This window comes from Branchiostoma lanceolatum, chromosome 6, assembly GCF_035083965.1.
Source record: "Branchiostoma lanceolatum isolate klBraLanc5 chromosome 6, klBraLanc5.hap2, whole genome shotgun sequence".
NCBI classification, from domain to species: domain Eukaryota; kingdom Metazoa; phylum Chordata; class Leptocardii; order Amphioxiformes; family Branchiostomatidae; genus Branchiostoma; species Branchiostoma lanceolatum.
Window position 1 is genome coordinate 19,994,947 of NC_089727.1, and position 14,758 is coordinate 20,009,704.

Genomic DNA, 14,758 nt, shown 5'->3' on the forward strand with positions numbered 1-14,758 from the left:
TGTGCCTATGTGAGATCCTCTGTCCCTCACAGTAGACTTGCCGACTTGGAAGATGATTCGTTTGAGTGTCTTTGGCTTCGGATACGTCCAGATCGCCTACCGAGAGGGGTAAACAACCTCATCACCGGTGTGTTGTATAATCCTCCCCCAGGAACGCCTAGACACAAACCTGACAGAGAGGTCATCTCCTATTTGTGTCAGTCAGTCCAGTCTGCAGAAGCGAAATACCCTCTTTCTGGAGTGATCCTGATGGGGGACACAAACCAACTAAAGTACAAGCCCCTGTGCACAAGATGTGGTCTGAAGCAGGTGGTAAAGCTGCCCACACGAGGCCAGAATCAGCTAGATTCTATATTCACAAACCTAACCAAGTTTTATAAAGAACAACCACAACACTATCCACCTCTTGGTCAGTCTGACCATCAGCCCTTAATTCTCCCGGGTAATCCGTGGCTTAAGGAGCCGGTGCATGTCAACCGCTGCAGAACACGCACACCTGCCGCGATGCGCTCGCTTGGTCTGGCGTTGAACCTTGCTGACTTCACGCCAGTGGAAGAAGCCCCACACCCTGACCATAAGGTAGAGCTCTTTTACTCCATCGTGTGCCCAATTCTTGACAAGACTGTGCCACTAAAGAAGGGAAACGTCACGTCCCAGGATAAGAAATGGATGACCCCACGCATAAAACGTTTAATTGCAGAGAGACAGAAAACATTCTTATCCGGTAACACTGTCGCCTACCGAAAACTGAGAAATAAAGTACAACGTTGTCTGAAGAGTGCTAAAAGGTTGCACTACCAGAAAGAAGTGGAACACCTTAAGAACACTGACTCCAATAAATGGTACAGTATGGTCAAGTCCCTAATAGGAGCCTCGGTACCGAGAGGGGGGAATCCTGAAACTTCAACTTCCGAGGAGGAGGGCATGTGTGAGTCTTTGAGTGAACACTTCTCCTCAGTCTGGTCTAAGGTACAGCGTGTCATCCCCGATGTTGCAGACGTCGCTGACCAGCTCTCGGATGCGACGATACCTGAGCTGAGCATTGGTCAGGTGAAGCTTCAGTTGAAACGTGTCAACCCCCGCAAAGCGACTGGGGGGGATAATGTACCCCCTTGGCTGCTGACAACCTTCCACGAGGAGCTCGCTCCCATCCTGTGCCACATTTATAACAGCTGTCTTCAGGAAGGAACCTTCCCACGGAAATGGAAAGAGGAGATGGTTGTCCCCGTACCAAAAACATCCAAACCGAAAGGTCCTGAAGAGTATCGTCGGAACTCCCTGACTAGTTGCCTTGGTAAGGTGTTGGAGGTCTTTGTCCAGGAGCTACTGCTGCGGGACGCTGGTGACAAAATTCTTGACTCACAACACGGTTTTAGACGGGGCAGATCCACCGTCTCAGCCCTTATTCAGACAACACAAGCATGGCATGACGCCTTGAACGCCAATCCTAAGATGGACGTTCATGTGGCCTTTATAGACTTTTCACGCGCCTTCGATACCATCGACCATGGGAAGCTCTTGTGTAGCCTGGCAAGGATGGGCATAAGGCGGAATCTCTGGTCATGTATCTGCAGCTACCTGAGTGACCGGAAGCAGCGCGTGAAATGGGGAGGAAGTGTCTCGGAGTCGCGGCCTGTTCTGGCTGGCACACCCCAGGGCGGTATAGTGTCGCCAACATTATTTGTGATTGCCATGAACAACCTGGATAAAAACATCCATCCTAGTGTCATCCCAAGTTAAGTACGCTGATGACTTAACTAACACAGAGTGTCTGATGGGATCTCTCCCTGGCCTGATGCAGACGTCCATGACTGCTGTACAATCATGGGCAACGTCGTACAGCATGGAGGCAAACGCGAAAAAAACAAAAGACATGATAATTAGTTGCAGAAAAGTCCCGGTTAATCCCCCACCACTCACGTTAGCTGGTCATGCAGTTGAAAGAGTAACAAAATTCAAGCTTCTGGGTGTCACTGTTACCAGCGATCTCTCATGGGACGAGCACGTTAAAGGCATAATCTCTAAGGTACAACCACGTATTCACTACCTACGCCTTGCTAAGAGGGCCGGGCTTCCCTCCGACTTACTGCTGAATGTGTACGTCTCATTCATCCGGCCTATTATGGAGTATGCATCGCCTGTGTGGGGTGGGCTCCCCAAAACTCTATCGAGTGAGCTAGAGAAAATTCAAAAACTCTGCTGCAAACTCATTGGCATTGAACACCACAAACTCCCCACCCTACAATCCAGACGACACGAAGCCTCTGTACGCGAGCTGCGGCGGATCCTGGACGACCCCACACATCCCTGCAGACAGTTCCTGCCCCCGGTAGTTGAGACAACCTACAGCCTCCGACGACATGTGGGGCTGAAACCACCAATCAGCAGGACGAACAGACACAAAAACTCTTTCATTCCGAGAACACTGTTATCTATGATGTGATGCCCGCCAATTACTCTATGCCCACGCTGTCATTTTTGTAAAATAATTTTAATCTGAATAATTGATAAATAATGGTGTTTTTTAACTGTAATATGCTACTGTATTAAATTGTTTGTATACTATTGTTGCTATGTAAAATCAATGCAATTCAGTCCTATGGACTGCAATTTTGATTTACAATAAAGTTCTAAAGTTCTATAACCACCTCGTAAAACCACCTCGTTCGCTTCGCTCACTCGGTGGTTTTATTCGATGGTTATAGCACCTGACCAGGCGTTATGACACCATATAAACCTCGGGGCGGGTCATTAACCCTTAATTGATGACCTGTTCCCTTGCTAAGGTTATGTTTTTGTATTGGTGCCTTTTTTTAGCACTTAACAAGTGAAATATCCGGTAGCTAATAGGCAGAAGGCTGAAGGTAAATCGATGAGTCGCAACCGCGTGTCTGCGTTAATTGTGTGTTACCCAGAAGGCCAATTTCACCGGTTGACCTTATTTTTTAATTGGGTAAGCCGACTACTCTCTCTTCGCAGCCAGGGGCTGAATTGCGAGGAGCGCACAATTGGCGGGGCTAGATCGCAAGGGTTTGGAGCGACTGCCATTTGGCCTGCAGGTGACCTCAATACGAGAATTGCCAAATGTGCGGCCATAGGACTGTAGGTTTTTAACCACTCGCACCGGGAAGAACCCCTACTCTTTTCGATAGGTGCGGTGGGTTTTTTAACGTGCTCGAGGTGTGGCTCTCCTCACACACGGAACCTCAATTTAGCGTCCTATCCTAGGGACGTCCCTAAGCGAAGCTAGGTACTCATTTACAGCTGAGTGAAGCGAGGAAAGTCGTGTAAAGTGTCTTTTCCCAAGGGCACAACATCGGGGCATATCGGTGATTTCGAACCCGGTACCTTCCGGTTGTGGGCGAAACACCCTACTGATGGCGCCACACGATGCAACACAATCTAGATCTATACCAATATTGATGCAAATACAGGTATAAGCCGAGTGCCTGAAGCAAACAATACTTTAAAAACAACAGTAGATAAGATGATGGTCATCTACTTAAATGGATACACTTTGCACACAGTTAACTAAGTCGAGTGGCGCCGTGTGGCGTAATGGATAGAACATTTGACTGTCAAACAAGGGTAGCCGATTTCGAACCCGGGCTGCCCCCAGACATGTCTGAACATGCACCCGACGTTGTGCCCTTGGAAAAGGCACTGAACACGACTTTCCTCACTTCACACAGGTGTAAATGAGTGCATAGCTCATCTAGGGTTAGGGACGTCCCTCGGATAGGACGTTAAATGGAGGTCCCGTGTTTGGGGAGAGCCACACCCCGCGCACGTAAAAAAACCCACTACACCTTTCGAAAAAGAGTAGGGGCATGCCCCGGTGTGCAATGGTCCAAAACCTTCGCCCTTAGTAATAGTCTCCGGCTAGTTGGGCAACCCTGGCATGTACATGCTGAACCAAAAATGAAATAAATAAATAACTGTCGCTGAAGGTTTTGTTTCCTGTCGCAGGTCTATTTTGACCCATTGAAGAAGTATGACAATCATTTCAGCTTTCCTCTATGATATGGTACTCAGTAGTCTCAGTAGCCAATTCACAGCACCCGTGTCGCTGGAAATATTCCGCGAAAACGTATTTGATTGCCCTACTTTGCAATCATGTCCCTAATTAAATAAATCTGGTACAGGATATGCGCGTGCCGTAACCACACGCGAACAACAGGGAGCACCTGGCGAAAATAAGCCTCAACTGCAGCCCTTTTTTTCAACCAATTCGGACAGATGTTTGACATCTACATGGTTTCTGACGGCTGTTTAGATGTACCATCCACGAGCCTGGAATCCAAACCTATTATCTACATCTGCATCTACATTACGGTACCCCCAAATAGCCCCTTCAGGGGCAAAGTAGGGGGGGGGGGAGTTGAGGTCCCGGGCTAAGGCGGGCAGGCCTCCACTCTGGCACGGAACGACTCAACGGTGGGAGCCGTCGCAACCGTGCCAGGCAGGGTATTCCACTGTGGAATGGCAAGGGGAAAGAAGGAGCGTTTATATGTGTCGGTTCGTGCGTGGATAGTGTAAAACTTGAGGTCGTGGATCCCCTGGGTGCGCCCCTGGGCTGTTTTCAGCAAACTGTGTCTATATTATTATAGCTCCCGAGTCTCCTCTCCGCAAATAGGAGAGGAGACTCGGGAGCTATAATAGGTTTGTATTCCAGGCTAACATCCGCAAGGCTGAGTATCAGGCTACCTGAGTACAAGAACAAACTCAGATACTCATCAGATAGCCTGACTAGATCGCGCTCCTAGGGGCCGGCCCGACGATAGGAGGGGGTCATTAACCTCCGCCAGCTATAACTACAATTTATGTCATGCCTGGGCCTGATACGGGTGTTCCGGACCGTGTGATAACTATCCGGATCACATAGGGTTCGGAAGTGGTATCACACAGGCTTCCATAGAATATTTCGAACGCATTTCGAGCGCGCCGGTTGTGCGGCCGTCGGAAATTCGTATACCGGATTCGGAGATTGGAATCAATGTTGCTACAGTTTCTTGTTCGAGGACACAAAACTCCCTCAACTTCTGGCGCATTCCGCATTGAAATGTATGTTTTCTCGGGTGGGTATGACCAAGGTATGACATAAATAAAATACAACATGTTGTATTCCGCATCACCCTCGGTCCTTGCCCTCCCGCGGGTCGGATCGCCCTCCGGCCTACGGCCGTCGAGCGATCCGACCCGCGGTCGGGCTGGCACCTCGGGTGATACGGAATACCCCGTGTTGTATTCTATATACATACTCTCGACGTTTTGACTGTATCACAGGCCACTCATCATTGGTAATAGTTTACTCATACGGAATCTAGTCAGTTGGCGTTATACAAGCGCTAATCTGTTTTTTAAGGTAGTTTTTATATGTAGTGTCCAGAAGAAGAAATAACCGCACTGAAACAATTGTTATCATTTTATTCAGAGCTATGAATCATATGTTTTTCATCTTTTCAAACGGGGATCTTCATTTTATGCCTGATTTCTGAAGGACTAGAGCTAGAAGCCTTGTCCCTTCAGCCACTGGGCGCGTGCGGCGACGTCATTGCCGTAGTCGTCCCCGGTAGTACCGACGTCCATCCCGGCGTAGGTCTGAACGTTACCGCAGCCGGCGTTGTAACCGGAAAGTCCACCTGAAAAAAAATACAAAGAAATTCGTTACATTTATGATAATAGTATATCACTTGTCTGACTAGGCAAATCGCAGCCATATTATATGGAGTACTGTTGTAATTTGGACATGTTCCGGTTGTTCTACTAGTATTTGTTTTTCTCTCATAAATACTTTTTGACTGGTCCTGACTCTCCATTACAATTAGCGGTTCGACCAATGAGAGAGTGACTGCGTGTCCGTCAAATTTTTGCATTTTTATGTTTTAATTCTGCATTTCTACGATTTGACGGAGGTGGGCGGGCTATGGTATCGGTCTATTTACGCTAGGCAAGTGAAACTAAAAGATCACCATGTAGCTTATTTTTGTGCCGCTTTTGAGCTCTTTTGATAAGAAATCCGCACGCAAATGTGGTGAACAATGGCATTACATGTCAATTTCATAACGATTAGAGCAACTAGAATATTTCTAGTTCTCATGCCTCATACAATGCTCTGGGTGCCTTTAAACGCAACTCATACGGAATTCAATATACGAAATATACGAAATTCAATAGGGTTGCGTATTGACATTTTTTTTGGTTTAGTTAAAGTTGACCTACCGTTGTACAGCTTTCTTTGGCCTCAAACATTATTATCTGAACAAATGTTAAAACGCAACTTATACTGGCTTGAATAAAGGACCCTATGATAAGCTCTCAGGGCCCTGTCACACTTGTGCGTATATTCAAGTGCGCCTGAGTTCGTCAGTAACATTTTTTTGGTTTAAGTAAATTTTGCAGGGAGGAAGTTGTTATCTACTTTGAACCACCGTTGAACAGTCTAGTTATAAAATTATCAAAATATTTCTTCGGCTGCAAACTTAACCTAAACCAAAAACATGTTATAACGCAACTCATGCGGGCTTGTACATGTTATGTATTTTCGCACAAGTGTGACAGGGGCTTAATGCCCCTTTTTATTATACGGGGCGGCGACGTCACTGCGAACGCGCTGCGACCTCAAATGTGACAGATCTCGAAACGAGATTCATACATAAAAAAAGAGCAAATGTTTTACGCTTTGTGTGGTTTGTTTTCTTTTAAGTATCACTTCTACATGCATTGTATTCCGATTATAAAGTCGAGGGTTTACACAAATCCAATATAGGTCGCATCGAGGTCGCATCGCGATCACGGTCTAGTATGAAGGGGACCTGAGAGACTTTGGTAATCTTGTGATTAAGGAAGGTTCAAAATCTGGACGAACCCTTGAGTGCCATCTCGGCGGTCCAGTCCGGGTGCCTACGCTTCACACAGTTGATGGTGTCGATGAGGATCTGAGTTCCCTGCTTGATGTGAGTCGTACTGTACGGACCGCCCTCAACGCTGTGGTAGCGAATGTCAACCTATGATAAGATAAGAACTTTATTGCAAGACAATTGTATATGGTACAAAGTATGGCAAGAATTCTTAAACATAATACAAAATAGAATTATAGAATTTAACTTAACATTCAAATTACTAATACAAAAAGGGGTTAGCATAAATTTTTGATATAGTGTTAAAATCAAGTGGGGCTAATCATTGGTTTCGGTACTTTTTTCTAATGATAAAGCAGTCATTTAGATATTCATCTATTTTTTTTATTGTGGGGACTGTTGCATTTAAACATATACTCAAAACAGACTTCTTGTACTTGTTTTGAGAAATGTGAAGAACGTATTACGTAAAGCATCATGTTTAGAGCATTCCAAGACAAAGTGAAATTCATCCTCAATTTCCATTGGGCAAAACCTTAGGTCAGGGGCTACATTAACATATCTGCCCGTCTCTATTTTTAACTTATGACTACTGATTCTTAACTGAGTTATCGCTTTACGAATATCAAACTTATCTATATCATATAATTATTGTTCATAACAGTTTTTTGATCTGTTGAGAAAAGACAGTTTTGAGTTTCTTCTAATACGGCTAAAGCACTCTTGAATATGTGTATCTTGTAGCCGTGAGCGAAGTTGCTGGAGACACATACAGTAGTGGGACTATCAGATAGGGCTACCATTGGCTAGTGCCTAAAACACACACATAAAGAAAGGCTCCAAAACACACCTACCAGTGTGTCAATGTCCCAATGTTTCTTTCCAGTGGAGACCTGAACATGTCTACCTACCGATTATGAAATAAAAAAGCTCGACTCCGGCAAAATCTCTAAAGGAGATCAAACCAAATCAATAAAGACCTTCCTCCCCCCTACCCCCCGTCCCCAAGCTGGCAGACGCTTGCCTCGCCAGGCATCTAACTTATTTTCTACATACATTACTGGGAGGGGGGGGGAGGGGGGTAACGAATCTTCTTTGGAGGCAGTGGCTGATGAAAAGTCCCACGTTTCAATGATTAGTGGATTTTGTGATTTTAGTACAGATGTTGAAAGCTGTCGTAATTGTAAATGTTTCGAAAAGCTTTATTTCTTTCATCTTCATAACAAGGGCATATAGAAATGAAATATACTTCATCTTCCATCAGTATGCAAAATGCGCCTTGTGCGCAGGTCCCATTTGGTGGTCCCTCCCCTACATGAAGATACAGACGCACAAGCCCACAACATTTTACTTCCTTCAGACTGAAAAAAAAATCTAGGCAGCAACACCCGCCCCCCTCCCAATACCTGCATGAGCCCGTATCCATTCCCATGATCCCCTGTTCCGTCCGCGGCCAGAGCTGCGCCTGCGCGTGACTCCCGGCTGATGATGGCAGCGATGACGGCGGCGTCCATGTTCTTGGCGTTGGCGGCATTGAAGATCTGCGACTTGTAGCTGTTCAGACGGGACAGGTCGTTACTGGCCAGCTGGTTGGAGGCCCCAACACCTGAACAAGAGATGAGAGACAAAAACAGCTTTAAAAAGTAATTTGTTGTGAACTAGTAATAGCTTAGCCTGACAAATCGCGCTCCTAGCGGCCGACCGATCCTGTAACCACCATCCCCCTTCGGGTGGGGGTCATTAATCTCCGCCTGGGAGCTTGTGTAAACACAGGCTAACTATAGCTAAACCAGGTGTATTTTTTTTTCTCTGTGACTGTAAAGAATGAAATGCTTCCTGCTGTAAGCTTAGCACTGATTGGTCAGAAACTAGGTCACGCACTAATAAGATTAAGTTCATACATATTTGCAACCGCGTTGTTCGAAAAGTGTCTTCCTCCAAATAAGGGTCTGCATGCATGTACTTACCTGTAATCACATCGTTAGGAGGTATCTTGATTGGCTTAGGGAAAATGTCTCTAATTAACGCATGCATACGTGGTCTACTTTTATTTGCCTCAGTGTTATACCCTCTTTATAACTTATAGAAGCCTTTTTTTCTCAGAAAAAAAAAGTAAGATCTTAGATAGATGAGCCGCTGTAGGGTGTACACCTTCAAATTTTGTATAATTCCCCTAGTTCATTATCTTCTACGAAGGCCCAACGGTACAATCGGTGTGTGAGTAGTTAACGGGCCAGTTGTCACGCTGCTCGTTGTCGCGCGGCCTGTTGTCACGCGAGTAGCCCGTTCGCTACTCACACACCGATTGTACCGTTGGGCCTTCGTAATCTTCAGTCCCTAACCCGACGTCACATATTCAAAGTGGCGTCATAATATCAAATTCGGGCTCTTCGGAAAATGTTGAGATTTCACTTAACTCTTTTACTCTTGTTTTTACATACTATGTGGGTGCGTACTTACATCATAGAAAGCTCATTAATGAGAATATGACCACATGGCTTTACGTAGTAGTGTTTTACGTTATATTGAATACATATTTCAATAATTACAAAATTTCGAGTTTTGCTCCTTACCGCCGTACCCGATACCGTCTTGGCTGGCGGTCTGTGAGCTGGCCCCAGTAGTGTCGACTGCCATGATGTTTCCGTAGCCTCCTGTACCCAAAAGTAGGATATCACTTATAACATACAGTTGTTAGTTCCCCAAAGGAGGTCAGCGGCCTCCAACGGGGGTATAGCTCCAGTCTGTTTTTCTATGTTCGCACATTTAACTCAAGATAGCTGCTTACTTGTTTGCAACTTGTATGATAGCTAATGGAGTGAATACAGTATGCTAAGTATCCAAAGATCATGTTTAAAAGAAATTGTTAAGACCACAGGATAGACACCATAATTACTTTTCGTAGGTTTGAGTTCTACGGACAATTGTTGACGTACAATTTGGTGGCACAGTAAATTGTAGCATACTTGCTGCGAAATAGTCGGATTATAATATTACCCATGTTCTCTTGTAGGGAGATTATAATATTTCCCATAGTCAGTTGCAATGACATTATCACCATTATATGCCAAATAAATTTACCAGTGGGCTCTATTTAAAATCAGTGGCCTGATGGACTAGTTGATTTTTTTTCAGGGGTCTCTTTTCAGAGGTACATGAAAATTGGTTAAATTAGATGATCAAGCATGGCATAGCTATTGATTAGATAGTGCTCACAACTTCTGTTTCTTTTTCTACGGTAGAGTGTTTTGAGAATCTTGTATCGCACTCACCACTGCCTGTGCCTGCGGAGGAATGAAATAAAGAAATATGTAAACTACGCACAAAAAGTTTGGAAACTTAACTTTGGTCGATCATATCTCCGTTGTTTCTTGTTCAATTTCAATGATTTATGTAACATTGAAAAGCTTGTGTGATTTTCTTTCCTATGATACCAAACTTATTTTGATTGTCAATTAATGGAACGAACACCAGACCTGCTTATGCGAGCGGGTCACAGAAAAAAAGTGCCCAAAATACCCTACTAATGTCAAACGCTCAATTCAGTATTTTTTCTTCTGTTGGTATCACGTGGCTTGTGTAGAAGGGTAATATGAAACTTGAATCAACAAAACACATTAATATGAAAGCCAAGGTTAGTCTTCATCCAAACCAAGAAAAAAATGCGTAAAGGAGCCTCAGTTATGATGAAGGCGGCTTAATACTGAGTACACACGCCATGCGCTGTCACCACAGCCTGGTACATCCTCCTCATAATTGTCAACAGTTTTGTTACGCGGTCCCTGGCTATTCTTCCACAACGAGTCGTCGCAGGTCGACCAGTGTTGTTCTGTTGATCATTCTTGCATGCACATCTTGCCCAAGCTGATCAGTGAGTCTGAGACTGTGTTCAATTGTGTTGAGATCTGGGCTGCAGGAGGGCCATTCTATCCTCTGTATTCCTGCTTACTGGAGGTGGTCTGAAATGACTCTCATTCTGTATGAACGTGCACTATCATCTTGCAGAATGGCACCCTGTCTCATATTGCAGAGGTATGGATCTAGGAAATGTGACTGGATGGAGAAAGGTGTCTCTATATCTTGACACATCGAGGTTGCTTAGGATGATTAGCCTGGTTTTTCTTCTGGCAGTTAACGTTGTACTGCCCCGCACCATGACACTGGCTCAAACAAACAAACAAACAAACGAACAAACAGTCAGTCTATCTGTGCAACAGACAGCATAGGGTTCTCCTCACTGGCCCCACAGTTTCATTTACCCATCCAACAGTTGAAGTAAACCGTCACTTATCTGTAGCTGTGAACATAACATTCCTCCACACACTGTTCCATTCCCGATGTGGACGACACCACCACCCTGCGCTGAGTGTTAATTGACACTAGCATGGAAATTTGGGCACTTTTCTTCTACAACCCACTCGCGTAAGTAGGCCTGGCGCTCGCTTCATGAGATTGCAATTATTATGACTTGGGTATCATAGGAAAGGAAATTACACAAGCTTTCCATCAATATATAATGCATTGAAATTGATCAAGAAACAACGGATATACGATCGACTTAAGTTAAGTTTCCAAACTTTTTGTGCGTAGTTTATTAGCGCCCCCTAGCAGGTTCCGCATGAATTTCAAGTCGCTACAGCGCTGTGATTCACATCTTTTTTAACAATGATCTTCAACTTAACATTAATAGTAGCTATAAGCAGTCTGTAGTCAGAGAACTAGATTCGAAAATCTCGTCCTTAGATATAACGATCAGAAAATTAACCACATACCGTCATAATCGTAAAATCTACAAATAACAATTTCTTTAAGAAAATATTTAAAAAAATATGTTGTCTCCAAAAGATGAAAATGCAAAAAAAAAAGATAAGCTAAATTGTTGACGTAGTAGAATTAAAAATCAAATAACCGGCCTTGACCTATCAAAATACATGCAGGAAGCCACGCCCACCTCCTGTTGAACCGCCGCCGGAAATAGAACATCCGCCCAGGTGGCAGTTGTAGCAGCACTTGATGTCATTTCCGTAACTGGGACACTTGTTGGAGACGTAGAAGCCGTACGGACAGGTGTCGATGTGCGCACACTGACCGGAATGACCGTTAGCAGACGTGGAGGTGCACGAGGGGTCATCTGTCAATCAATAAATCAATCAACGAATCGACCAATTAAACACCGTTAGTCATACTGGGAAACATGTGGGAGGCGTGCAAGCAATATGGACAGGTGTTGACGTGGGCACACTGGTAGCAATGTCCGTCAACAGACAGGCTGATACACCGTAGGTACACCTGTCAATTAATCTTTCAATCAACTAGTCGACCAATCAGATGCCGTTATCCACACTGCTGGAGACTACTTTTGACGTACCGGCACGGACCAATTACAAGTTGACTGTTACCCACTACCGTTGGACTACCAATCAATCGATCGATCGATCGATCAATCTATCAACCAACCAACCAACCAACCAACAAACAAACAAACAAACAAACAAACCAACCAACCAATCAACATATCGAGCAATCAAATGCCTTAAAGCAAACTGAGATGACAAAAATAAGGAAAGAAAATAGCTTACCTGCAATGGCGACTCCCACTATGGCGAATATCACAAGGAACAACATCTGAGTAGAAATAAAAAAGACAAATTGAGGCATAACAAAGCAACTTTTAAAATGAATTAATTATGATTTTATACTTTTACGATTCACATGATTCATAAGTACGTACCAGATGCCAGGTAAGTTATCATTGACTTTGTAACGGGTCTTGCAAAAGCTAATGAACATTTCTTTAAATTTAGGATGAACGAGTCACGAATGGCCGTTTAAAAGTAATGCGCAGTTTTCCCGGTCCTCGGTTGAAAAATTCTAAACGATCGCAAGATGTAAGAAAAAATAAACCTTCCATCCGGAATTGGCAAAAATGTCAAAAAGACGAGAATTCTTTTTTTTCTGCTAAATCGTTTTATAAACTTAAGAAAGCCGAAGGAAGATTCATATATGCAAAAGGGGTTGCTATTCGGTTGAGTTCTAGTACATATTTTGTTTGCTCTTGTTTTCTTCCAAATAAAGGCGCCAACACATTCGTCGTAGACCGTCGAACAATTTTGATGTCGTAGAATTTTCAAGCAGAATCAACCACTGCAAAGGATCTAAAGCTTGCTTTACACACGCATTTCCAAGCACAATTCACATGTACTCGGAGTACTCGGAACACTCCGAGGTGTCTGGAAATGCGTGTGTAAATCCAGCCTTATATTGTTCCGTTAAAAGACACGACTCCGCCAAAACATACCATCAGTTAGTGATCCCAAGACAATCGTACGATGAATGTTAGATAAAAAAAAGAGGGGTCGGTACGGTACCTTGTCTCTGTAGACTCGCGTTCACGTTCTATGAGGCTTTAGCTAGAGAGGGTTACTGACTCCTGTACACCCCTCGTGACCGTGTCTACTTATAACCGCCTGATGACAGCTGTACACCTCCAGAAACTTCTCACGATAACCATGCCCTTGATGACTTCGGCAAATATTTTTCTTACCAACTTAAAATTTTTTACATCCTTCAACTTATGCACTAGAAATTTTAAGAAGCTGTAAAATCTTAAAGTTTCTATTTTGTGAAGTAGGTTTGATATTTGTATATCAGAAAATTAACTTCACGACTTTTTTGGGGTATTTTTTAGTCAATTTTACTTTTTTGTTTTTCTTTTTGCATTGACGTCATAACCGTACAAAAGATAGGCCTTCCTGCGTTGATATTTTCAGACGACCTTTAGCAGCAGTGACCTCCACCCTATTTGAGATAGGCTCGAAGGACGCCGGCACAGGTGGAATAGTCGCGTACACGTACACGCACTGCGTTAAGTACGGGGTGGGGTGTTAACGTTTGTCGGGACAATTCGGCACCAGAATGACTCGGCACCTGGCAGGGCGACTCGTCACCTGGTAGAACTATTCGGCACCTGGCAGGGCGACTCGGCACCTGGCAAAACAATTCGGCACCTGGCAGGACGGTCCAGCACCTGGCAGGACTAGTCGGAACCCGGACATTATCGATATAAAACTGGCCAAAATCACAAATCTAATGATTTTGAAGTACAAAAATGACGTGGACCAAAACCGTAAATGGAGTCCTGTTGGCATTCGCCAACGCACCTAGGCCTTCATACGATATTTTAGGTTACCAGAAAAGAGAATTCAGGTCCAGGTCCGGTCCATAGCCTCATTTGCAGATTTCTTTGAGCGGCGGGGTTTATTTCTTCGGGGGGGGGGGGGGACATAAGTTACATAACTCCCTAATGCGAGGGTCACATTTCCAACCCATCATTGTGGGGACGAAAACTATGATATAAAACACAGCAAAATACACAAAACTTTAACAAAATTTCTCCTTACCATACGCTTTGTATATTCTTGATATGCATTTTTTATTCTTTGTTTTCTCAAACAGCCCGGTCGGGCCCCGGCTTGGAAATGTGATTAGCATTAGCCGGTATCAGACAACCTTTTTTCCGTGTAAAAAATCGCGTATCAGCGCTCCCCTAAAAAATAAACGCTGCCGCTCCAAGAAGTCTGCGAAGGAGGTTACGGTCTATAGGACTGGTCTAAGTGATCTGGAGCTGATAATAGCAGTACAGTGGTACTATATGATATTTTGGAGAGCGAGAATGAGCTTCTACAGGTGTCTGTGAGTGCTACAAATTTAGTTCAACATGTTTATCAGAATGGTATAGTTATGTCAATCCATATGATTCAACTGATATGTAGATAAAAGGAATCGTTTTAGTTATCGTGGAAACGATCATCGAACAATCTTGAAGCACGTAATTCGGTCGGCCCGACCCCGAATAGCAAAAAAAGTCAGAGTCAGAGTCATATCTTCTATATTTTTTA

The 14,758-nt window shown here is 44.1% G+C and overlaps 1 protein-coding gene across 1 annotated transcript; it reads right to left on the reverse strand.

Moving 5' to 3' along the window:
• Positions 1–5,411: 5,411 nt before the first annotated feature.
• On the reverse strand, positions 5,412–12,514 carry LOC136436982 (lysozyme g-like). Its single transcript, XM_066431399.1, has 7 exons — positions 12,440–12,514; positions 11,812–11,991; positions 10,133–10,144; positions 9,434–9,514; positions 8,267–8,466; positions 6,869–7,007; positions 5,412–5,642 (listed from the first exon to the last, which is right to left on the reverse strand). The coding sequence occupies exons 1-7, from the start codon at positions 12,483–12,485 to the stop codon at positions 5,509–5,511; spliced, it is 792 nt and encodes a 263-aa protein (XP_066287496.1). The 5' UTR covers positions 12,486–12,514; the 3' UTR covers positions 5,412–5,508.
• Between the last annotated feature and the right edge of the window lie 2,244 nt (positions 12,515–14,758).

What these genes read in the sequence shown, in the direction of transcription:
- LOC136436982 (XM_066431399.1), bottom strand. Translation starts at nt 12,485, where the DNA reads ATGTTGTTCCTTGTGATATTCGCCATAGTGGGAGTCGCCATTGCAG. An exon ending in ATGGATACGGGCTCATGCAG is followed by an intron (nt 7,008 to 8,266) that starts GTATTGGGAGGG and finishes ATCTTATCATAG; the next exon opens with GTTGACATTCGCTACCACAG. An exon ending in CGCCGAGATGGCACTCAAGG is followed by an intron (nt 5,643 to 6,868) that starts GTTCGTCCAGAT and finishes ATTTTTTTTCAG; the next exon opens with GTGGACTTTCCGGTTACAAC.